The sequence below is a fragment of the Girardinichthys multiradiatus genome, chromosome X (assembly GCF_021462225.1).
Source record: "Girardinichthys multiradiatus isolate DD_20200921_A chromosome X, DD_fGirMul_XY1, whole genome shotgun sequence".
NCBI classification, from domain to species: domain Eukaryota; kingdom Metazoa; phylum Chordata; class Actinopteri; order Cyprinodontiformes; family Goodeidae; genus Girardinichthys; species Girardinichthys multiradiatus.
The window spans coordinates 13,542,440-13,567,608 of record NC_061817.1 but is presented as its reverse complement, the minus strand read 5'-3'; the positions used below and the strand labels follow the sequence as shown (position 1 = coordinate 13,567,608).

General features: G+C 42.4%; 1 protein-coding gene across 4 annotated transcripts in view; it reads left to right on the top strand.

Moving 5' to 3' along the window:
• The window catches only part of LOC124862477, a 35,336-nt gene extending 10,167 nt beyond the window's left edge, over nt 1-25,169 (top strand). The window contains exons 3-13 of one of the 4 annotated variants that reach the window (XM_047356432.1): nt 667-785; nt 1,067-1,238; nt 1,327-1,445; nt 5,277-5,520; nt 6,724-6,899; nt 8,254-8,333; nt 9,963-10,093; nt 10,835-11,015; nt 13,472-13,619; nt 19,451-19,520; nt 25,122-25,169. In XM_047356432.1, coding sequence (XP_047212388.1) covers nt 667-785; nt 1,067-1,238; nt 1,327-1,445; nt 5,277-5,520; nt 6,724-6,899; nt 8,254-8,333; nt 9,963-10,093; nt 10,835-11,015; nt 13,472-13,619; nt 19,451-19,520; nt 25,122-25,147 — 1,466 coding nt within the window. In that variant the 3' untranslated portion in view covers nt 25,148-25,169. Of the gene's footprint in view, nt 1-666; nt 786-1,066; nt 1,239-1,326; nt 1,446-3,923; nt 5,521-6,723; nt 6,900-8,253; nt 8,334-9,962; nt 10,094-10,834; nt 11,016-13,471; nt 13,620-19,450; nt 19,521-25,121 lie in introns of all 4 variants that reach the window. The other 3 variants (XM_047356430.1, XM_047356429.1, XM_047356431.1) reach the window with 3 other exon arrangements.

Below are 25,169 nucleotides of genomic sequence, written 5' to 3'. Positions count from 1 at the left end.
GCTGCCATCATCATCCCGCCTTCCCCCTGCTCATTTCCTGTGTATATACTGTGGAATAAAGGCCACTAGTGGGGGACGATAAATCACAATGGCATCTTCATCTTATTGTATAGTGATGGGTAGACCAAAGTCAAAGCCATTGTGTTGGTTCCATAACTTGTGCTTGTCTTTGCCAATTCTTTGTTAGTTTGTAGCTCAGATCCACATATTTAGATGGGTTGTCATTCAAATATAACGGTGAAAAATGTTACCAATCCTCCAAGCTGGATCAACATAAAAAGGCCTTGTAAAGTTTATAAGCAAGGGGTAGACCAGGAGCGCTGTCCCACCTGCAACCATTTTGAAACTGGTCAAATCTTTTTTTTTTTGTGTATTTAACTGCTGTTCTTAAACTGGACCTTAGACTTTTTTATTATGTTGGCTCCAAGATGTAGCTTGGAACTGGTTTTTTGGCCAAATGTGTTCTTGAAAAAAGGGTTTGTGGATACCTAATGGATAGGTAAATAATGAGGAAAAAATTAGAATGATGCCCAAACTAAGGGCTCCTTCGTAATTAATGATGTTTTTAGTCTTGGGAAGCCAAAGTTGTAATTGGAAAGTTGAATTAACCATACATGTTTAGATTAAACTTTGTTACTTAAATTAACTAAAGTAATTATTTTCCAGTGAATGGTTCATCGTTGCCCCTGGCCCAGCTACCTCAACAGTGTGGTTACTCAGTTCGAAGCTCATGGAAAGACCTCACTCTGATGGCTCAGTATGATGCCTGTCATGTCATTCGAGAGGTGTGGTAAAATCTAGTTTTTTCCAACACCAGTCACATCTTATTTACTGTCTGACTTATTAGAATAAAGCTTTGACTTTTCTGCATTTTAACTGAATCATTTAAGCTAAACTGTGGTATTCACCTCACCAGAGTATCCAAATTTAGAGAGGTGTGGCGGGAACCTTCTCAGATGATTGATTCATATTTGTTTTTTGTTTTTTTTGATGTGACCAGCTAGATTTTCTCAAATGGATCTCTAATGCTATTGTTGGACATATTGGTATAATGCTTTTGCTTAAGGATGACGGCTATGTGTTACCTCTGCTGTGGATGGGGATTCCGGTCAAGGTTTTCTGCCCGGTCTCTCACCTCGAACCTGAAGGTGAGGGGCCGTCCTCCCTCTGCTGCTACCCAAATGGCATGACTGTCGAACTGCGAGGACCGTTGGCTATGAAGAACACGCACATAAATGGTAAATGTACTTTAAGGATCAGCAAGCCCTTAAAAATCAGTTTGTCCTTTTTAATCTTGTCTTAGTTTATCGCTCTATTCTACTACAGTGAGGGGAGAATGGACCCCTTTGGGGCTGTTGGTTGAACAGTGTGGTTACACTTTGGAGAGACGAGCCGCAGAGACAGTCATTGCAGTCCCATTCATTACTTGCGGTACAACTGTAAAGGTAAATTGTAAACATTTTTACCAAGCATGGGAATGTTTGCTGTTATCAAAGTATGTAAAGGTTTTTGAAAGTTAATTTTTCAAAAGTGTAAACATTACCATAATTTTCTATGGTTTAAATTCATTCTAAAGAGATGCCAGAGGGAGTACTGTAGCGGGCAGCATTTTCTCCAGATCTATGGAGTATAGAATAACACAGCTCTGCCCCTCCTCCACCCAGTGCTGCAAACTGCTGGTCATTTGGCTGACAGAAGGCTACTGCACATGCTTTATTGGTCTGATTTTACAGTTTTTAATAATGTTCTGGACTTGCTGTAGCAGTGTGGAGATCCGTGGGACCAGATCGTCGTGAAACTAGCCTGGTTTTATACGCCACACAATTAGCTAGGGCAACATGCAGTGGGAAGAACAAATATTTTATACACTGCTGATTTTGCAGGTTTTCCCACTTGCAAAGCATGTTGAAGTCTTCAATTTATTTCTATCTATAGGTAATGTTCAACTGTGAGTGACAAAATCTAAAACAAAAATCCAGAAAATCACATTGTGTGTAAAGTAATTCATTTGCGTTTTATTGTATGACATAAATGTTTGATCACCTACCAACCAGTATGAATCCCAGCTCTCACAGACCTGTTAGTTCTTCTCCACTCATCACCTGTATTAACTGCACCTGTTTGAACTCGTTATCTGTCTAAAAGACACCTGTCCACACACTCAATCAAACAAACTCCAACCTCTCCACCATGGCCAAGACCAGAGAGCTGTGTGAGGACATCAGGGATCAAATAGTAGAGCTGCACAAGGCTGGGATGGGCTACAGGAAAATAGCCAAGCAGGTTGGTGAGAAGGCAACAACTGTTGATGCAATTATAAGAAAATGGAAGAAGTTCAAGATGAGGGTCAATCTCCCTCGGTCTAAGGGCTCCATGCAAGATCTCACCCCACGAGGTGAGATCAATGATCATGAGGAAGGTGAGGGATCAGCCCAGAACTACACGGCAGGACCTAGTCAATGACCTGAAGAGAGCTGGGATCACAGTCTCAAAGAAGACCATTAGTAACACACTACACCGCCATGGATTCAATGCCTGCAGCGCACGCAAGGTCCCCTGCTCAAGCCAGCGCATGTTCAGGCCCGTCTGAAGTTGGCCAATGATGAATCATCTGGATGATCCAGAGGAGGAATGGGAGAAGGTCATGTGGTCTGATGAGACAAAATGGAGCTTTTTGGTCTGAACTCCACTCGCCGTGTTTGGAGGAAGAAGAAGGATGAGTACAACCCCAAGAACACCATCCCTGCCATGAAGCATGGAGGTGGAAACATCATTCTTTGGAGATACTTTTCTGCAAAAGGGACAGAATGACTGCACCATATTGAGGGGAGGATGGATGGAGCCATGTATCAGGAGATCTTAGCCAACAACCTCCTTCCCTCAGTAAGAGCATTGAAGATGGGTCGTGGCTGGGTCTTCAAGCATGACAATGATCCAAAGCACACAGCCATGGCAACTAAGGAGTGGCTCTGTAAGAAGCATCTCAAGGTCCTGGAGTGGTCTAGCCAGTCTCCAGACCTGAACCCAACTGAAAATCTTTGGAGGAGCTGAAAGTCCACATTGCCCAGCGACAGCCCCGAAACCTGGAGGATCTAGAGAAGACCTGTAAGGAGGAGTGGTCCAAAATCCCTGCTGCTGTGTCTGCAAACCTGGTCAAGAACTACAGGAAACATTTGATATCTGTAATCGCAATCAAATGTTTCTGTACCAAATTTTAAGTTTTGTTTTTCTGATTTATCAAATACTTTTGTCTTGCAATAAAATGCAAATTAATTATCGGTACTTAAAAATCACACAATGTGATTTTTCTGGATTTTTGTTTTATATTCTGTCACTCACAGTTGAAGATCACCTATGATAAAAATTAAAGACTTTTACATGATTTGCAAGTGGAAAAACCTGCAAAATCGGCTGTGTATCAAATACTTGTTCTCCCCACTGTACATTTCTGAGAAATTGAGTTCCAGGGGAAAAAGGTTACAACAGGAAAACCAGCTAATCATTGCTGGTTTGAAACTGCAGTTTGTGAGCTACAAGCAACATGTTTATTAAGCAGCTGAGTTCAGGCTCCTGGAGCAGGTAGACTAAATAATTAACCAGCTGATATCAGATTGTTGTACTTATGAGTAGCAAATAGGGATATGTTGCACAATAAGCACTTAAACTATTATACTATTATGTTTTTCTCACCCAAGTGAACTTGGAAAATTAATTGATAAAAATACTGCAGTCTTTATTTTAACAGTACCAGGAATAATTGTTGCTTCTGTTTATTTTACTAAAACTTTATTGTTGCTTTACAATACTTAAAAATCTTTTGAAAAACAAATTTCTAGAAATGAAAGTTTAGTTGTTTATTTTTTCCTCTTTTTGACAGCTTTTATTTATTTTTATTTTTTTACTTACAATGAATTGTCTTTCAGGATGGAAAAAGCACACTTCTGCTTAGAATGGGAAAGGAGATATTCATGCTGGCTTGTCCTAACCCTGCCTTTCAAGTACCCACAGCTACCCATGAGTCTCTGGCTGACGGCTCTCCTGATCTTACCAGAACGTTGCCAAAACCAAAGCTTGAATCCCTGGGTCCTTTCCTATTTGTGCCACCCTTCTACTTGGCTCCACCTTACCATCCTCACCCAACATATCACTATAGTTATTTTCAACATAAAGAACAGGACTCGTACAAGCCTCCTCCTCATTCTTTGGCTTCTAAGGCTGACCCTACATCCCAGCTAAGCTCTCAGGACCATTACTACCAGCAGATTTCTCTTAAAGATGCATATGAACACTTCATGACCCAAAAGCCTCTTTCATCTAAAGATCAGTTGAAAAGTTCAGGTTCGTTTCATAAAGATAAAAAACAAACTCATGTAGCTCCCCTCTCGGATCTCTCAAGGAACAGTGTGACTCCTACAGGCCTGCCAGTTCAGGTTGAAGCTCCTCATTTCCAGCATCCAAATCATGATTTTGGCTCATTTTACCACTACTACCATTACCCCAAAATCCCTTTTCCTGGCACACCTCAGGGCCTAGGTCCAGGTGTTCGTGGACCACGAACCTCTGATTCTCAGAACCATCAACTTCCTTCCATGCTTCCTGATATCCAGCAGCCCCAGGGTCTCAAAGAGGGCACAAAGCAGGTTTCTTCACCTGTAACCACCCAAACGAAAAACAAAGTGACAGCAGTTCATTCACCTTACCTTCCTCAGCCTTTTCCATACCATTTTTATTTCTACCCACATATTACAATGGGTGAGGCTAAAAGACTTGGGCTTTTCCATTTAGACTGGGCTGCAAAAGCAAACATGTCCTCATCTCACCCTGCTGAACTTGCAAATCAGGAAAAACAAAATGTTATTCCCAACCGAAATAAGCCAGATAAAGAGACTGATGTTCAGCCCAGTTTTAGCTCAAGGCTACAGGGCAACGATGGCAACAAACGTTCTTCCTCTGTGACTCCTACAGTTCAGTCTCCAGCCCCACAAAGACCAGATCCAGTCGCAGTCCCTCCTGACAAACCAGTTATTCCCACGCCAGGATTTACACATAATGCTGATCCCTACAAGTACTATTACCATCCCTATTATAACTACTACCTAAAGTATTATGCGCCAGAAGCTTTGCGTGGTGTGTACAACCATCTGGCTCAAACATCAGTTCAGCAACCTTCCCATTCTAAATATCAAACCAGTTCTCCTTCCTCTGAACCTGTTTATGGCAGTCACAATAGACTGATGTTTCCTTACTATTATTTCAATCTCAACTATCTGCCTCAGCTGTTCAGATACTACCAGAAGCAAAATCATCCAGGCAGTAAAGACTCAGATAAAGGCTCTACATCTCTGCTTTCCTCAAACTTGGATTATGCTGAACTGCAGAGGTTTCCTCGTGCTTCTGAGGGGGGTCAATCAGGTCCCCAACTATCACTGTCCAACACCTTTAATCCACCTTACTCTAACTATATCACTTGGCACCCCAGAGGACATGGGGCTAAAGAAAAGCTGGATGACTTTATGAGAGGTAAATGGTCTCATTAGAATCTTACTTTCATGCTTAAAATACTAGTATTTGTAAAATGTTGTAGAGATGCGAAGGGAGACCAGTTGACTGGAACTGGTTTGTAGCGGCCAGTCAAACGCAAAATCCAACTTTTTGTTGGTAGAAGAAAATGGATAATTTAATCATATTAGTCTGCTTCTCGGTATAGTTTCATGCAAAAGTATCTGAGAACTATACTAAATGATTTTAAAAAGATGTCTTGAATGTTGCACGGGACGCGCTGGCATTGTTTTAGTTCGTTCACTCTGCTGCATCCCAAAATGCAATGCAAACCTGGCTACGGGAAGGCGTTTAGCTCAAGGTTGCAGCGTTTACCTGGTAGCTGTGTAGGTTCACATTTACAACATAAACACACCACTCTAAAGTTAATTTGGAGCTGTACAGAAACCAGTTGACTGTACAAAATTTGGATTTAGTTTCTGACTGGCCAATACAAATCAATCCTAATCGGGGAATGCAATGTTTCTGAATAAAGTTAATATAAAGAGATGGATGGATAGATGACTCAATGATTGACTGCTCGGCCACACACAAGATGTGACATCCCCTCCGATCCTGATAGAATAAATAATTCCAAGGGATTTTATAGTCATAATGAATGAATAAATGGATGATTTTATTAAGTTTGACGCAGTTGGCTTTAAATTGATTTTGTATGTAAAGGAAAGGTTTAGTTATTTCTTAATCATGGTGGACATTACTTTTTCAGGCATTTAATGAAGTTAATGCTACATTCTGTCCTGTAAAGGAGAGGTGCTGTTATATTAGGTTAGTTGGGTGTGTTTATATCCCATCCTATCAAATAAAATGTATAGCATGTTAGTAAAATTCTAATTTCATGCCACCTTTTTCCCTCGAACCATGTGCTGAGATTAGCTCATGCCTCATCCAAACACCTTGCCCCACCCTGCTGTCTTGGACTGGTTTCAGATATTTAGTGCAGTCTGTTTTTGGCTGCTGTCCACACATTTTACAACTCCAATCTTTCTAAAAAAAAAAAAAAAAAAAAAAAGTCTTGTGGGTACTTGTCCCAAAAGCTAGAAACCAAAAGTTGAATTAGTTAGGTTACTGTTTCAAACATACTTTGTAATTACTCTGTACACATTAAAGAAATGTACAAAGCTACATATTTCAGGAATGATCTCTAAGTATCTGGTTCAACAGATGGCCCAGCAGGGCTAGATTTTGTCTTGGCTGTGCCTGACTCTTTATTGGATCCCTTAGCGGCCCTACCTGCTCCTTCCTCTGGAGACAGGAAGTTGTCCTGCATGCTGCAGAAGTGTTCCTCAGATCCTGACATCTACATTGTTCCTCTGGATGGCTGCAGGGTAAACAAAGATGTAAGACATTCCTTTGGATCTTTAATTACCAAATTAAATTATGGCTTGTTAAAGTTTTTATTTTTTTTATGTAGATTCACTTGCAGCTAATGAAAATCAGTTTGTCGGGGAACTATTTCTAAAAGACCTGATACAGAAGCGATGCATCATGGCCTACACAATCACAGGGACTTGGCAGTTGTCCTGTAGACAGTCTGATATCCTAAACATGGCAGGTAAAGCACAAAAGGTCACTGCTAAAGAAGCTGGCTGTGACCAAGCCTGTTATTGTCAAATGTGGAAGGAAAAAGTGTGGTTCAGGAAAGGTGCACAAGCAACAGCGATAACTACAGCCTTGAGAGCATTGCGAAGCAAAGCTTTGACTGCAGCTGGAGTTGGTGCTTCAGGTACCAGCACACACAGATGTTTGGAGAAAATGGGCTGGAGCCACTCCTAAAACAGAGGCTATCAGAATCAGAAAAGCTTTATTGCCAAGTATGTTTTTGGACATACAAGGAATTTGTATGTCAGAAGGCTCTTGCATGAGCAAAGGAGATGAAGGACTGGACTGTTGTAGTCCACCTGTTTAGATGAAATGTAATGAGAATACATTTCTCACTGCCTTTGGAACTCAAGGTCCCAAAGTCTGAAGAAAGGTTGGAGAGGCACCAAATCAAAGCTGCTTGAGGTCCAGTGTGAAGGTTCCACAGTTGATGATTTGGGGAGCCACGTCCTGTGTTGGTGTTTCTCCCCTGTAAGTTAAGTCAAAACTTTAGATCACCTTAGGCTTCCCTCTGATGAGGAACTTTATCAGGTTCCCTTTGCTGATTTGTATTTTTTTTTCATTCGCTTCAAGTCATAATCTTTAAAATTAGAGATGAGATGTTGTAATGTGTCTGTGTAAAAAATCTATTGGAGTTATAACTAAATTACCACCGTGATTTAACTTGAGGTGCATTTGTAAATTGGAAAAATGCAGATAGTGATGAAAACAATGACCTGTCTTGTTTCTTAGGACTGTTACAGAACTACACTGTGGGCTTTGAAAAAGGGATTTGTGTTCTTAAGAGATTCAGCTTAAAAATTCAACATTTGTTTTTATTTAAAAATGTGACTTTGTTAATTTTGAGGAATATCCAGTTGTGGAATCTAGAACTGATGCAGATGGGAAGGGATTAGTCTATCCTTTGACATCTATGTGACTTTGCATGTGTTTATTTCTGCTGTGTCCTATAGTTGGACCAGTCAGATTCCTTGTTGCTCCCACCTTCAGACTGGTTCTCTTTTATTGACCCTCCTTCTGTGGTTCCAAACTTAACTCTACAGACAGAAGGAATAATTGATCTGTAATCTTTTTTTTTTTTTTTTTTCTTAGATGTCTGGTCAGAAAATGATTCATGAGTCAGAAGTCCAAGGTATCCTGTCAAACAGGGACAGAGGTTATTTCCCTGTAAGGTATGCAATCTCTTTTTAAATGTATCATGGGTTGTGTAGTTGATTTCTCTGAACAAGTTGATTTTTGTGTCGGTGTTGGAATATTCTTCAGTGTTGCCATGCCTTAGGTTTATTGCGAAGCAAATCTTGTACTACTCCATATTTTTGGTAACATCCTGTCGTGATGCTCTGTGGGGAAAGATTTGCATTGCAGGTGACCTTTTTTGTCTTGTTATAACCAAAATCTTTGTGTTTATCACATAAAATCCCAGCTACATTCATCAAAGTCATGCATAATTATCGAAAATTAGTGGTTATTAAAAATGAGAAGTATGGGCATGCATTTGCCTTCAGCCTGGGTCAGTATTTTTTTAGAATTACCTTCTGCTCCAATTACAGATGCAAGTCTTTGGGGTATGTTTCTACCAGCTTTGCATACTGAGAGAACTTTATTTTGCCCATTTGTCTTTGCAAAATTGCTCAGCCTCAGATTTAAGAGAGAACATCTAGGTGGCAATTTTTTAGCTTTTCAGTTTCTCAATAGTTCTGAATTGGGTTTGCATTTAGACTTTAAACTTTGCCAGTTTTACCCTTGAATGTGTTTAGATCTAAACCAAGGGTGCCCAGGTCCAGTCCTCAAGGACTAATATCCTGCTACTTTTAGATGTTTCCCTTCAACATTCTGAAATCAGATAAATGGCTCATTACCAGGCCTCTGCAGAGCTAATTGACTGAATGCTGATGAGGTAATTCAGCCATTTGACTCGGATGTGTTGGAGCAGGGATAAATTAAAAAGTTGCTGGATAGTAGCTCCTGAGTAATGGACACCTCTGATCTAAACCATTCTATTGTGGCTCTGGCTGTTTAGTGTTTCCTTGCTGGAAGGTGAACATCCTAAAACGTTTTCCTTTAGGATTGCCCTGTATTGAGCTTATCCATCTTTCATGAGCTTTTTTTTATCTTTTTTTTTTTTTTAAGCAACACACAGCATGATGCTGGCACCACCATGTTCTCCTGTAGGGATTTTGTGTTTAGGATGTTTTGCAGTGTTATTGTCCACTGCACATAGAGTATTGCTTGTTGCACCTTCTTACATGTATTTGTTTTTGCAGCCACAAGTCATGTAGGAGATGGAGCAACTTCTTATGACCTTTTTCACCCATGCTTCTTTTCTTTACACTGATCAATAAGTGCAAGATTTGTGGAGTGCACAAATGTTGACAATTGTTTCCACTTGAGCTGTGAATCTCTACAGCTCCTCCAGAGTTACCATGGGCCTCTTGGCTGCTTTTGTGAGCAATGCTCGTCTTGTCCAGCCTGTCAGTTTAGGTGGCCAGCCATGTCTTTGTAGGTTTTGCGTCTTTCAAACATCTGTTTGAAATAAGATAATGGATCGAAATGTTCTTTTTTTATATATATATTTGAATTGGTTCCAATGGGTTTTGTTTTTTATGAGAGTGGACGGGGGTGAACAAAAATGAACTGTGATTATATGTAAACAGAAAAAATTAAAAACTATGTATTCTTTTGCTTTTACTTCACAATGTTTTGGTCATTTAAAATGCCAATAAATTACAAAGCACTACAGAGAGCTGAAACTCTAATGGGATCAAATGTTTTCTGCTTGGTTAAACTTTGTCTGCCTGCAGGTTGATGGTAGGATGCAGCTCCCCCTCAGGTTCACATGGTCAAGTTAGGCTGCATAAGGCTGGCCGATCTCATCTGCCCTCCACTGCACCAACACCATCAGTTGTTACTGTGGTACTGAGAATTGCAACAGGTGCCTTTTTTCAATTTCTCCATTTGGGCACGCCTATAGTTAGTTTACTTTGGTCTGAATCAGTTGAGTTTATTTTTGTACGTTTTTCCTATGGCTCGGGTCCTTTTTTATGCAGATAGGACTAACAGAAATCTGTCATTACAAACTACGCGAGAAAGTTCTGTCTGTTTTATTGGTCAGATGTGTACGGGGCGAGAGAACCAAATGTAAATACAGGAAGCAGATGTTGTTCTTTGAGCTAGTAGAAGAAAACTGTGAATTTAATCAGAATATTTAGTCTGTTAATCCATATAATTTCATGCAAAATTATCTGAGAAGTATCCTTATTGATTTTGAAAAGATGTCATGAATCTTCCATGTGTTTGACAAAAAAGAAAGACCAGCATTGTTAGTTTGTTCACTCCACTGCATCACACAATGCAATGCAAACCTGGCTTCGGAAGGCTTGCAGCATTTAGTTGGTAGCCGTGTCGGATCACATTCACTCCATAAACGAACCCCTCTAGAGTTCATTGGGGCCGTACCGAGGCCACCTCCTCCAAACGGTCTCTGTATGGTTGTTTAGGGTGCGGACCACGCCTCAGGTGTGAAAACCGCCTTAGTCGGGTCATTGCTCCTGAGCATCTTAAAATGTTTGCTTCCATATTAAAATTGGTAAACTGATAGTAGACCACTAACCTTTGCTGTATTCACATTGGTGATGTGGTATTTAATAACATAACATCACTGTTTGATTTCTAGATGCGTCCTTTGCCAAGTTCTACCCTAAAGCTCATCTGCCCATTAGCCTCATGCAGGGAAAACCTGTTCATGTGGAGCTGAGACTGCTGGGACCTGCAGAGTCCAACCTGGTGCTTCTGGTTCACTCCTGCCTGGCTTACACTTTAACTCCAGATGTCAACTGGATGCTTTTTTACGATTGGTATGTTGTTTAGATACTGTGAACTTCCTCTCCCTCTGTGTGTTTAGTCAGAAAGACTCTGACCACAACCTAGACTCCGACTGTACAGGTCCTTCTCAAAATATTAGCATATTGTGATAAAGTTCATTATTTTCCATAATGTCATGATGAAAATTTAACATTCATATATTTTAGATTCATTGCACACTAACTGAAATATTTCAGGTCTTTTATTGTCTTAATACGGATGATTTTGGCATACAGCTCATGAAAACCCAAAATTCCTATCTCACAAAATTAGCATATTTCATCCGACCAATAAAAGAAAAGTGTTTTTAATACAAAAAACGTCAACCTTCAAATAATCATGTACAGTTATGCACTCAATACTTGGTCGGGAATCCTTTGGCAGAAATGACTGCTTCAATGCAGCGTGGCATGGAGGCAATCAGCCTGTGGCACTGCTGAGGTCTTATGGAGGCCCAGGATGCTTCGATAGCGGCCTTTAGCTCATCCAGAGTGTTGGGTCTTGAGTCTCTCAACGTTCTCTTCACAATATCCCACAGATTCTCTATGGGGTTCAGGTCAGGAGAGTTGGCAGGCCAATTGAGCACAGTGATACCATGGTCAGTAAACCATTTACCAGTGGTTTTGGCACTGAGCAGGTGCCAGGTCGTGCTGAAAAATGAAATCTTCATCTCCATAAAGCTTTTCAGCAGATGGAAGCATGAAGTGCTCCAAAATCTCCTGATAGCTAGCTGCATTGACCCTGCCCTTGATAAAACACAGTGGACCAACACCAGCAGCTGACACGGCACCCCAGACCATCACTGACTGTGGGTACTTGACACTGGACTTCTGGCATTTTGGCATTTCCTTCTCCCCAGTCTTCCTCCAGACTCTGGCACCTTGATTTCCGAATGACATGCTGAATTTGCTTTCATCTGAAAAAAGTACTTTGGACCACTGAGCAACAGTCCAGTGCTGCTTCTCTGTAGCCCAGGTCAGGCGCTTCTGCCGCTGTTTCTGGTTCAAAAGTGGCTTGACCTGGGGAATGCAGCACCTGTAGCCCATTTCCTGCACACGCCTGTGCACGGTGACTCTGGATGTTTCTACTCCAGACTCAGTCCACTGCTTCCGCAGGTCCCCCAAGGTCTGGAATCGGCCCTTCTCCACAATCTTCCTCAGGGTCCGGTCACCTCTTCTCGTTGTGCAGCGTTTTCTGCCACACCTTTTCCTTCCCACAGTCTTCCCACTGAGGTGCCTTGATACAGCACTCTGGGAACAGCCTATTCGTTCAGAAATTTCTTTCTGTGTCTTACCCTCTTGCTTGAGGGTGTCAATAGTGGCCTTCTGGACAGCAGTCAGGTCGGCAGTCTTACCCATGATTGGGGTTTTGAGTGATGAACCAGACTGGGAGTTTTAAAGGCCTCAGGAATCTTTTGCAGGTGTTTAGAGTTAATTCGTTGATTCAGATGATTAGGCTCATAGCTCGTTTAGAGACCCTTTTAATGATATGCTAATTTTGTGAGATAGGAATTTTGGGTTTTCATGAGCTGTATGCCAAAATCATCCGTATTAAGACAATAAAATACCTGAAATATTTCAGTTAGTGTGCAATGAATCTAAAATATATGAATGTTAAATTTTCATCATGACCTTATGGAAAATAATGAACTTTATCACAATATGCTAATATTTTGAGAAGGACCTGTATGTCTGCACAACAAATAAATACTTTAACACTTCTGTGCATTGAGATCAGTTTTATTCTTAAGACACTTGCATTATATCCTACTGTATAGCCAACACTTTTGGCAGTTTAAGCAGTCATAAGGCTAAGGCAAAATTCATGTAAACATCAGCATGATTTATGAAGTACATGAAGATAAAGTGCTGCATGGCAAGAGCAGTGAATGTAGTCTCATAGATCCATTAAAAAATCACTGGAGCTATATTAATCTAAATGGATTCAATAAACATGGCAAAATAGAAACATTTTGTACAATGCAATGCAGTAATTATTCCAGATAGTCATTAGGCTGCACTTTAAACACCTCTGCTCTAAACTAAGAGCAGCTCTATTGATATAAAAATAAATGAAAGTGTACATTTTAATTAGCTTTAAATGTGATCATCAATCAAAAGAACTTCTGGCTGTCTTTTACTGATTCTTGATTATAATTAAATCTTTTTTTTTTTTTTTTACCCTCACTTAAAACATGTCCCAGACGAATGGGCTTTTCTTTTTATTCTTTAATTCTCACATTTGGCTTTTCGGCTAGTTTAGCAATAGAAAATGAAGTGGAGTGTTAGTATTACCCCTTAACACGGGTAGATTCTTCTACCAGGTTAATCTGTCCAAGCATACCTTTTTAAAAACTGTTCTATATGGTTGTTTTTACTTGTCATATTTGTCATGTTTCACACAGTGATGAAAAGTTTGGTTGGAACATTACTCATTTTTTTGTGTTCAGTTGTAGCAGCCAGAGTGTTTCACAGAAGCTGCCTTCCCCAGACCCTCGGCACATCTGGAGGCTTAAAGTTTCCAGCTTCCCTTCCCTGCCTCCACCTAGCTACACCTACATGGCTCATGGAGGGCCATCTGCACCGGAAGATCCAGAGGTATGAGCAACATACAAGCCGTTCTTCTTGTGGGGCTCATCCACACCAGAATAAGACTACGTCACAAAGTGAGAAGTCAACCAGAAAGTTGAAGGTCATGTTTCTTTGTGGTGGCATACATGCATCCAGAAGGAAGAGTGGCAGGGAGCATCGGTAAAAGAGCCATACCTGCAAGCTTCCGGGTCGCACTCAGAACAACTCTTTAGTTCACAAGTTGTTACTGAGGGAAGAAGACTAAAGTGGGCTACATTCAGTGTCTGAGGTGTCAAAGGAAGAAGAAAAGTTGCAAGAGACTTGTAGAAAAACTGTTTTGGTTAAAACTAATCCTGTTAAATGCTAAGGTGTTAAAGCAAGACAGTTGACTGAACTGTCTAAAAGAAAATCTGATCTTTTTCCTGTTTTAAAGCTAAGGTAACTGCAGCTGTTAATTTTGACATGACCCTGAAGGGGAAAAAAGTGAATAATCTGGTGACATAGACCTTTTAAGCTGCATACATTTTGGTGCAATGTGTTTTAATCTTGGTTTTATTACATCTGTAGCAGATCCTAGAGAATATCAGTTTTTGTAGTTTTTCTGTGATGCAGAGAAAGTTCCATCACTTTGGACCTCTTTGGAGAAAAACCTAGATATTATTTTACAAACAAAAATACACTCGAGATGTTTACCCTTTTTAAATTTATGCAAAAAAGCAGAAGAGCATTTTTCTTTATAGTGGAAGAGATATTAGAACTTTCTAATTGGTGCATCTCTGGTTAGGTACACCTCATGCACATACCTGCGTAGGGTGTGGAAGGTTTTGAAGCAGGATTGTCCTCGCTAACCTCATGCTCAGTCAACAACTTCGTCAGGCTGAAAACAGTCAGTTTGCAGTAAGCTCTATTTCATCCCTACTGACAGCCAGAGGGTGGTGCTGCAAGCACTAAATGTTCCCTTTGTGCATGCGCAGTTCGAGTAATTATACCAACAGTCATACCTTTGACACACCGGATGACCACAGAGGCTATATACAGGTCCTTCTCAAAATATTAGCATATTGTGATAAAGTTCATTATTTTCCATAATGTCATGATGAAAATTTAACATTCATATATTTTAGATTAATTGCACACTAACTGAAATATTTCAGGTCTTTTATTGTCTTAATACGGATGATTTTGGCATACAGCTCATGAAAACCCAAAATTTCTATCTCACAAAATTAGCATATTTCATCCGACCAATAAAAGAAAAGTGTTTTTAATACAAAAAACGTCAACCTTCAAATAATCATGTACAGTTATGCACTCAATACTTGGTTGGGAATCCTTTGGCAGAAATGACTGCTTCAATGTGGCGTGGCATGGAGGCAATCAGCCTGTGGTACTGCTGAGGTCTTATGGAGGCCCAGGATGCTTCGATAGCGGCCTTTAGCTCATCCAGAGTGTTGGGTCTTGAGTCTCTCAACGTTCTCTTCACAATATCCCACAGATTCTCTATGGGGTTCAGGTCAGGAGAGTTGGCAGGCCAATTGAGCACAGTGATACCATGGTCAGTAAACCATTTACCAGTGGTTTTGGCACTGTGAACAGGTGCCAGGTCGTGCTGAAAAATGAAATCTTCATCTCCATAAAGCTTTTCAGCAGATGGAAGCATGAAGTGCTCCAAAATCTCCTGATAGCTAGCTGCATTGACCCTGCCCTTGATAAAACACAGTGGACCAACACCAGCAGCTGACACGGCACCCCAGACCATCACTGACTGTGGGTACTTGACACTGGACTTCTGGCATTTTGGCATTTCCTTCTCCCCAGTCTTCCTCCAGACTCTGGCACCTTGATTTCCGAATGACATGCAGAATTTGCTTTCATCTGAAAAAGTACTTTGGACCACTGAGCAACAGTCCAGTGCTGCTTCTCTGTAGCCCAGGTCAGGCGCTTCTGCCGCTGTTTGGTTCAAAAGTGGCTTGACCTGGGGAATGCGGCACCTGTCGCCCATTTCCTGCACACGCCTGTGCACGGTGGCTCTGGATGTTTCTAGTCCAGACTCAGTCCACTGCTTCCGCAGGTCCCCCAAGGTCTGGAATCGGCCCTTCTCCACAATCTTCCTCAGGGTCCGGTCACCTCTTCTCGTTGTGCAGCATTTTCTGCCACACTTTTTCCTTCCCACAGTCTTCCCACTGAGGTGCCTTGATACAGCACTCTGGGAACAGCCTATTCGTTCAGAAATTTCTTTCTGTGTCTTACCCTCTTGCTTGAGGGTGTCAATAGTGGCCTTCTGGACAGCAGTCAGGTCGGCAGTCTTACCCATGATTGAGGTTTTGAGTGATGAACCAGGCTGGGAGTTTTAAAGGCCTCAGGAATCTTTTTGCAGGTGTTTAGAGTTAACTCGTTGATTCAGATGATTAGGTTCATAGCTCGTTTAGAGACCCTTTTAATGATATGCTAATTTTGTGAGATAGGAATTTTGGGTTTTCATGAGCTGTATGCCAAAATCATCCGTATTAAGACAATAAAAGACCTGAAATATTTCAGTTAGTGTGCAATGAATCTAAAATATATGAATGTTAAATTTTCATCATGACATTATGGAAAATAATGAACTTTATCACAATATGCTAATATTTTGAGAAGGACCTGTATGTCTAAGTCATCCGAGGCTCTGTTCCTTATTTCTTCTTCTGTGCTGTGCTGTTCGCATGAGCTTTTGCTTCCACGTTGCCTGGACGCCCTGTCGCTTGCTGGCTGGAGTTGCAGTATTTTCGCCCTCCTTTGGCTGCAACAGGTTAATCTTGGTGAAGGATTTCTGCAGCTAAGTTTGCTGTTTGTCGGTGACGGCAGCGTTGGTGCCCCCTCTCCCGATTTTAGCTTATTTATATTCCCATCTGAATTGGGGATGAGTGTTGTTTTCAATCGTCGACATGGATGCCTCCCACTGCTGCATGGATTGTGGGGCTGCGCTTCAGGCAGACGATGGCCATGATCTGTGCCCTACCTGCCTTGGGCGTGATCACCTGGTGGAGGGGCTGTCTGAGAACCCCTGCATGAACTGTAGTTTCATGCCCCATGCATTGAGGGTGGCTCAGTTGGCCCAGTGGTGCCCTCAGGATGATGCTGACCTCCCGCCCTCTGGGCAGGTGGCCCCCCTCAGGCGTTCAAAGCGCCGTGGTAAGACCACCGTATCTTTGCCCTCTCTAGGAGGAAGCGGGCCAAGTCTGACCAGGGCCTGGCCACAAGGGTTGAGCAGTTGTCGACGGAGTTGGCAGAGATGAAGTCCTTGTTGCAAACATGTCATTCTGATGCCTCACTTCCAACTGCTGGGCTCTCTTCTCCACCCATGCCTGATTTGTCTGCGGAGGAGGATGTTTTGTCTCAGGCCACGTCGGTTTCTCAATTTAGAGATGAGGAGGCGGCGCAGTCCTCCCAAGCCTCTGAGACTGGCTCATTTCACTTCAAAGTGCGGTTGGTGAGCCCAGTGACGGCTCTATGCAGAAGGTCATGTGTATGGCCTTGAGGCAGCTGCAGCTGGAACTCCTGCTAGGAGAGGAGTCTGCCTCCGGAAGTGCCTTTTTCAGGCACGGACAGGCTCCTACTCCCTTTTCTGTCCCTCTGTCAGAGGAGTATATGAGGGAGTTGCACGCCTGTTGGGCGTTGTCACGTCTCTCCAAAGATGGCCGAGTGTTTGCTGCCATGCACGAGTCAGTGAACCTGCTGTTGCTTCACTAATCGTATCACCAGATGAAGCCCTGGGTCCTGATGTCCGATGCCAACATACTCAATGTTGGGTTACCAATGACCTCCTGTGTAAAGCATACAATGCAGGTGTGCGTGCTGGCTGCCTTGCCAATTCCATGGCACATCTCATGTTTTCCCTCTCTGTATCCCTTCAGGACACTGGTGGTGCAATTGGGTTTAGTGACGCAGCATTGCAGGCCTTTTCGCTGATGACCAGAGAGCTCTGCCGTGTCATGTCTTTTCTCATCTAAGCTCGTCAACAGGTCTGCCTGGCACAGTCTCCTCTGACCGAAGCATGCTGTCGGACGCTCAGGGGTGTCTCAATCGTGCTGGGGGAGCTGTCCGGATCAGCAGCTGTGGAGGCACTGGAGCGAACTGCTGAGGTGCACCACACTGGCCAGCAGCTTTCTGGCCTCCGCAGGAGTATGCCTCCTCCTCAGCGCTCGAGCCATCCTTCTGTTAGCCCCAGTGCTCAGCTACCACCTCGGCATGGCGATAGATCCGGGGGTTTCTACCCCCGAGAGGTGCAGCAGAGACCCAGCAGGGACTTTCATCAGCCAGTCTGCCACCCAGTTAGACAGAGCTGGGATCCTGGTCGCCTACCCCCCCAGGGCTCCCTGGGACAGTGGGTATCGAAGATGCCAGCCGACGGACATTTTTCTCATCAGCAGCTTAGTTTAAGGGCTGCTCATACTTTGGATCCGTGGGTGGTTGCCACTTTGACCCACGGTTACAGGCTACAGTTCCGACGGCGGCCCCCCTTTTCACGCCGGGTCAAAATGACTGTTATTGCCGACCCGGTGAAATCCCAAGCACTGGACCAGGAGTTTTCCGCCCTCCTGACCAAGAGTGCAATCGAGGCTGTAGACATTCTGCGGCAACGCAGGGGCTACTATTCGATTTACTTTATTGTGCCAAAGAAAACAGGTGGTTTTCGACCCAGTTTAGATCTCAGAGGACTCAATCAGTTCCTGAGGGTGCTTCCCTTCCACATGCTTACAACGTCGGAAGTTCTTCAGGCTGTTGCGAAGGGAGACTGGTTTACGTCAATAGATCCTCATGCCCTATCTCCATGGCGAGACGGGACTTGTCCAAGGGCGTTCCTATGGGGTTAGTGGTTTGTCGCAGGGAGGTGGTCACAACAGATGCCAGCCCCACGGGCTGGGGCACTGTGTGGCAACACAGACCGGTCCAGGGTCCCTGGCATCAGCGCGGGAGTGCTCCGAACACATAAATGTGCTGTACACATTGCCCTCGGGCACCTTCTGCTCCACCTAGAGGGATGGCATGTGCTAGTTCGAACAAACACCTCTGTTGTTAACCACATCAACCATCAGGGAGGTACCAGACCAGCGGGCCTTCTAAAGGTGTCCAGGGATCTTCTGGAGTGGGCCTCTCGTCATCTGTCCACCCTATGAGTGTTGTATTTACTGGGGGAGCGCAATCAGGTTGCGGACTCTCTCTCTTGCTAGGCCCCTGCTCTGGGAGAGTGGTCCCTTCACTGCGATGTGGTGGGGCCGCTTTGGTCAGGCAGAGGTGGATCTGTTCGCCATGGAGGAGTCAACTCATTGCCCCCTGTGGTATTCCCTAACAGGGGCGTCAGACGCATTGGGCCAGGACCCGCTAACTCATCCCTGGCCTCGGGTTCTCCTATACGCTTTTCCGCCCCTCTCACTGATTTGGCCTACTCTACGGAGGGTTCTCGGAGAGGGCCACAGGTTGTTGCCGGTGGCTCCGTTATGGCCAGCGTGACTGTGGTTCCTGCTGCTTCGGAGTTTGTGTCACAGCACCCCATGGTGTCTTGTTTTGCAAGCTTAGCTGCACGCAACATTCTGTAAACATCTTGTATCCTCTAATGCTGCTACTGGAAAATAATGGCGGTTCCTTTTCCTCAGGCCCCAGAAAGTTCACAAAAATCCTGCTCCTGAAGTGATATAATGAAGATGTTATGCTATCATTTTCCAAATTTACTGTGATCAAATCAATGTAAAGTGTTTAGGTTATGGAGAGTTTGGCGAAATCTTTCTGTGCTGTGAAGAGGGTCTTAGATTGGGTTGCACTTAGATTTTGGTGAAGCACCATAAAATGTTCATAATGTTGAAACCTTTTTTTTCCATCAGGTTTACTTTTTATGCAATACAGAACTCTGCTCAACTGTTTATGGTGATTGTGGATTGAGCTGCAACAAAGGTAAGCTCTAAGAGAGATAAAATATAGCTTTAGCTTTTAACTACAAAGATCCTGCAAAATTTCTTTACTAATGTTATTTTAAATAAGACTGTATTCCACTGAAATGTAAAAATCACAGGAAGAACACATTTGCTTTAACTAGACCAACAGAAGGATGCTGCAGGCAAATACAGTCTGTTTTTACTGTGGCTGAAAGCGCTTAAATTAATAGTGGAAGCTCATGTTTCTCTGACATTATTCTATGATCAAATGCATTACATTGAAGATATTAAATAAGTTGTACAGGTCCTTCTCAAAAAATTAGCATATTGTGATAAAGTTCATTATTTTCTATAATGTAATGATGAAAATTTAACATTCATATATTTTAGATTCATTGCACACTAACAGAAATATTTCAGGTCTTTTATTGTCTTAATACGGATGATTTTGGCATACAGCTCATGAAAACCCAAAATTCCTATCTCACAAAATTAGCATATTTCATCCGACCAATAAAAGAAAAGTGTTTTTAATACAAAAAACGTCAACCTTCAAATAATCATGTACAGTTATGCACTCAATACTTGGTCGGGAATCCTTTGGCAGAAATTACTGCTTCAATGCGGCGTGGCATGGAGGCAATCAGCCTGTGGCACTGCTGAGGTCTTATGGAGGCCCAGGATGCTTCGATAGCGGCCTTTAGCTCATCCAGAGTGTTGGGTCTTGAGTCTCTCAACGTTCTCTTCACAATATCCCACAGATTCTCTATGGGGTTCATGTCAGGAGAGTTGGCAGGCCAATTGAGCACAGTGATACCATGGTCAGTAAACCATTTACCAGTGGTTTTGGCAATGTGAGCAGGTGCCAGGTCGTGCTGAAAAATGAAATCTTCATCTCCATAAAGCTTTTCAGCAGATGGAAGCATGAAGTGCTCCAAAATCTCCTGATAGCTAGCTGCATTGACCCTGCCCTTGATAAAACACAGTGGACCAACACCAGCAGCTGACACGGCACCCCAGACCATCACTGACTGTGGGTACTTGACACTGGACTTCTGGCATTTTGGCATTTCCTTCTCCCCAGTCTTCCTCCAGACTCTGGCACCTTGATTTCCGAATGACATGCAGAATTTGCTTTCATCCGTAAAAAGTACTTTGGACCACTGAGCAACAGTCCAGTGCTTCTTCTCTGTAGCCCAGGTCTGGGGAATGTGGCACCTGTAGCCCATTTCCTGCACACGCCTGTGCACGGTGGCTCTGGATGTTTCTACTCCAGACTCAGTCCACCGCTTCCGCAGGTCCCCCAAGGTCTGGAATCGGCCCTTCTCCACAATCTTCCTCAGGGTCCGGTCACCTCTTCTCGTTGTGCAGCGTTTTCTGCCACACTTTTTCCTTCCCACAGACTTCCCACTGAGGTGCCTTGATACAGCACTCTGGGAACAGCCTATTCGTTCAGAAATTTCTTTCTGTGTCTTACCCTCTTGCTTGAGGGTGTCAATAGTGGCCTTCTGGACAGCAGTCAGGTCGGCAGTCTTACCCATGATTGGGGTTTTGAGTGATGAACCAGGCTGGGAGTTTTAAAGGCCTCAGGAATCTTTTGCAGGTGTTTAGAGTTAACTTGTTGATTCAGATGATTAGGTTCATAGCTCGTTTAGAGACCCTTTTAATAATATGCTAATTTTGTGAGATAGGAATTTTGGGTTTTCATGAGCTGTATGCCAAAATCATCCGTATTAAGACAATAAAAGACCTGAAATATTTCAGTTAGTGTGCAATGAATCTAAAATATATGAATGTTAAATTTTCATCATGACATTATGGAAAATAATGAACTTTATCACAATATGCTAATATTTTGAGAAGGACCTGTATGTAGAATGAAATGAATCAAACATTAGAAATTTGATCAACCTGTCGGTGAATCTAGACCAAATATGAATTCTTTCCAGCCCACTCTTGATTTTTTTTTTTAAGATGGTTATTTGTCTTGTGGGGGCTCAGGGCTTTGTTCTGGGCCCTATTCTTTTCATTGTTTACCCACTGGGAAACATTAGGCGACATAACGATATATCTCCAGTAAAGTCAGATTTTATTTATAAAGCACATTTAAAGACGACCGGTTGTTGCCAAAGTGCTGAACAATAGAAGGCAAAGGCAGAGACTAAAAGAATAAACAAAATAAAATTAGAAAAACAGAACAATAAAATACTAAGACAACTCACAATGGGTTAAACGACAGATTACAAATTCGTTTTTTAAAGATTTTAAAATGAAGTGAAGAAGTCTAATGTTGGAGGAGAGATTGTTCCATAGTTTAGGAGCTACAACTGAAAAAGCCCGATCTCCTCTAAGCTTCCGCCTAGTTATCGGAACAACCAATTGCAGCTGATCAGATCTCCATATCAAAGGAAAAACGTCAGGTTGAAGTAGGTCTGAGAAATATATGGATGCAATGCCATTAAGGCATTTATAGGTCAACAGGAGAATTTTTAAATCTATTGTGACCCACAGAGACCAAGTGAAAGGAGTGAAAACTGGTGAAATGTGTTCAAACCTACGAATTTAAAATCTGAACAGCAGCATTCAGGACAAGCTGAAGATGGTAGAAGGAGACCTCACAGGACCCCAACATATACAGGTCCTTCTCAAAATATTAGCATATTGTGATAAAGTTCATTATTTTCCATAATGTCATGATGAAAATTTAACATTAATATATTTTAGATTCATTGCACACTAACTGAAATATTTCAGGTCTTTTATTGTCTTAATACGGATGATTTTGGCATACAGCTCATGAAAACCCAAAATTCCTATCTCACAAAATTAGCATATCATTAAAAGGGTCTCTAAACGAGCTATGAACCTAATCATCTGAATCAACGAGTTAATTCTAAACACCTGCAAAAGATTCCTGAGGCCTTTAAAACTCCCAGCCTGGTTCATCACTCAAAACCCCAATCATGGGTAAGACTGCCGACCTGACTGCTGTCCAGAAGGCCACTATTGACACCCTCAACCAAGAGGGTAAGACACAGAAAGAAATTTCTGAACGAATAGGCTGTTCCCAGAGTGCTGTATCAAGGCACCTCAGTGGGAAGTCTGTGGGAAGGAAAAAGTGTGGCAGAAAACGCTGCACATCGAGAAGAGGTGACCGGACCCTGAGGAAGATTGTGGAGAAGGGCCGATTCCAGACCTTGGGGGACCTGCGGAAGCAGTGGACTGAGTCTGGAGTAGAAACATCCAGAGCCACCGTGCACAGGCGTGTGCAGGAAATGGGCTACAGGTGCCGCATTCCCCAGACCTGGGCTACAGAGAAGCAGCACTGGACTGTTGCTCAGTGGTCCAAAGTACTTTTTTCGGATGAAAGCAAATTCTGCATGTCATTTGGAAATCAAGGTGCCAGAGTCTGGAGGAAGACTGGGGAGAAGGAAATGCCAAAATGCCAGAAGTCCAGTGTCAAGTACCCACAGTCAGTGATGGTCTGGGGTGCCGTGTCAGCTGCTGGTGTTGGTCCACTGTGTTTTATCAAGGGCAGGGTCAATGCAGCTAGCTATCAGGAGATTTTGGAGCACTTCATGCTTCCATCTGCTGAAAAGCTTTATGGAGATGAAGATTTCATTTTTCAGCATGACCTGGCACCTGCTCACAGTGCCAAAACCACTGGTAAATGGTTTACTGACCATGGTATCACTGTGCTCAATTGGCCTGCCAACTCTCCTGACCTGAACCCCATAGAGAATCTGTGGGATATTGTGAAGAGAACGTTGAGAGACTCAAGACCCAACACTCTGGATGAGCTAAAGGCCGCTATCGAAGCATCCTGGGCCTCCATAAGACCTCAGCAGTGCCACAGGCTGATTGCCTCCATGCCACGCCGCATTGAAGCAGTCAATTCTGCAAAAGGATTCCCGACCAAGTATTGAGTGCATAACTGTACATGATTATTTGAAGGTTGACGTTTGTTGTATTAAAAACACTTTTCTTTTATTGGTTGGATGAAATATGCTAATTTTGTGAGATAGGAATTTTGGGTTTTCATGAGCTGTATGCCAAAATCATCCGTATTAAGACAATAAAAGACCTGAAATATTTCAGTTAGTGTGCAATGAATCTAAAATATATGAATGTTAAATTTTCATCATGACATTATGGAAAATAATGAACTTTATCACAATATGCTAATTTTTTGAGAAGGACCTGTAGTGCATTATAGTAATCAAGTCAGGTAGTAGTGAAGGCCTGAACTACTTTTCCCAAGTCGGGTCCGGTTAACACTGACTTAAGTTTAGTGATCTGCCTTAACCTTGAAGAAGCTTTTCTTTAAAACTGAGTTAATCTGCTTATTAAATTTAAAATCACAGTCTCTATGCTGATGACATTCATCTGGGCGGCTCTTTTGAAATATCTGGGCTCCATTGTTTAGTTTAAATGACTACTTTTAGGAAATCAAGCAAAGGTTAAATGACTTTTTCCTGCCAAAATAAAACTGCATGGTGGTTTTGACAGCTGAGTATTGCTTAAGCATAATTCTAAAAAGCTCATTCCAAATTGTCTTTACCAATTAAATATTTCTTTATTCAGACTACTAGTGTCAAAGGATAAAATGGAGATGATCTAAACTTTTGTCTTGGTTCACCTGGATTACTGTTTGGAGTATTTCACCTTGTATTTGAAGATCATTCATATAGGATGCCCAAGCCATTTATTACACTATACATATACAGCACAACTATTTAGCCCTTTTTCCACTGAATTGATTTGGCCATCCCAGAACAGCTCCGCAAGGCTGTGCACGTTGTGTGTTGCATTTCCATAGACCCGCTTTTGCTCAGCTGAAGGGAACACCTCCGGCTTTAAAGCATTATTTGTCGTGCTGCATAACCGCGAATGAAACACCCAACAGCCAATGTAAAGAAGAAAAGACCGAAATGTGTTACAAAAACATAAAGTAACACATATATTGCCTGGGGATTAAATCTGCTGACTGCATTGACAATCAGATTTGATGACTAGGATTTTGACATTATTATTATTATTATTATTAATAAAGATTTCACTTTCCCTTTAAGAGACTTGGAAATATTTGAATTGGGTCCCATTTTATTTCTAATAGTTGTTGCCTATATGTGGTATTTATTCAGCTGCCACTGAATATTGCAGTCTCCTATGATCGCCAGAAAAGCTTGCACCTCGTCGTTGCTCCAAAGGGTGACTTTTCCTTATAACTGTGCGAACTCCATCATATGTTTCTCACTCGCTTGAATGCACGTTTGAAAATGCCAGTTTTTTGTTTTTTTTGACGTTGGTCGACTTACAGCTGGCCGCGCCCATGGCCAATCTGTGATCAGCTGTTTGTCACATCACGTACAGTACCACGAGGTACCAAAAAAGTAGGTACCGGTACTGAAACAACGGTAATGGAAATGCTCGTGAAGCGAGCCGAGTCGGGCCAAATCAAGCCAGTGGAAAAGGGGCATTTGTTTCTTTGTTCCTTGTTAAATCACATCTTCTGAAAAAGCTCAGAGATGAGTGCTGAATGTGTTTGTGGATATTTTGTTTCAGCTTTTATCTTACATTTGTTTTGAAGACTCATGCAGCATGACTTTTATCTTTGCAGGACCCAACGCTGATGTAAATCGATAAAATAAAGACACTTTTACACATC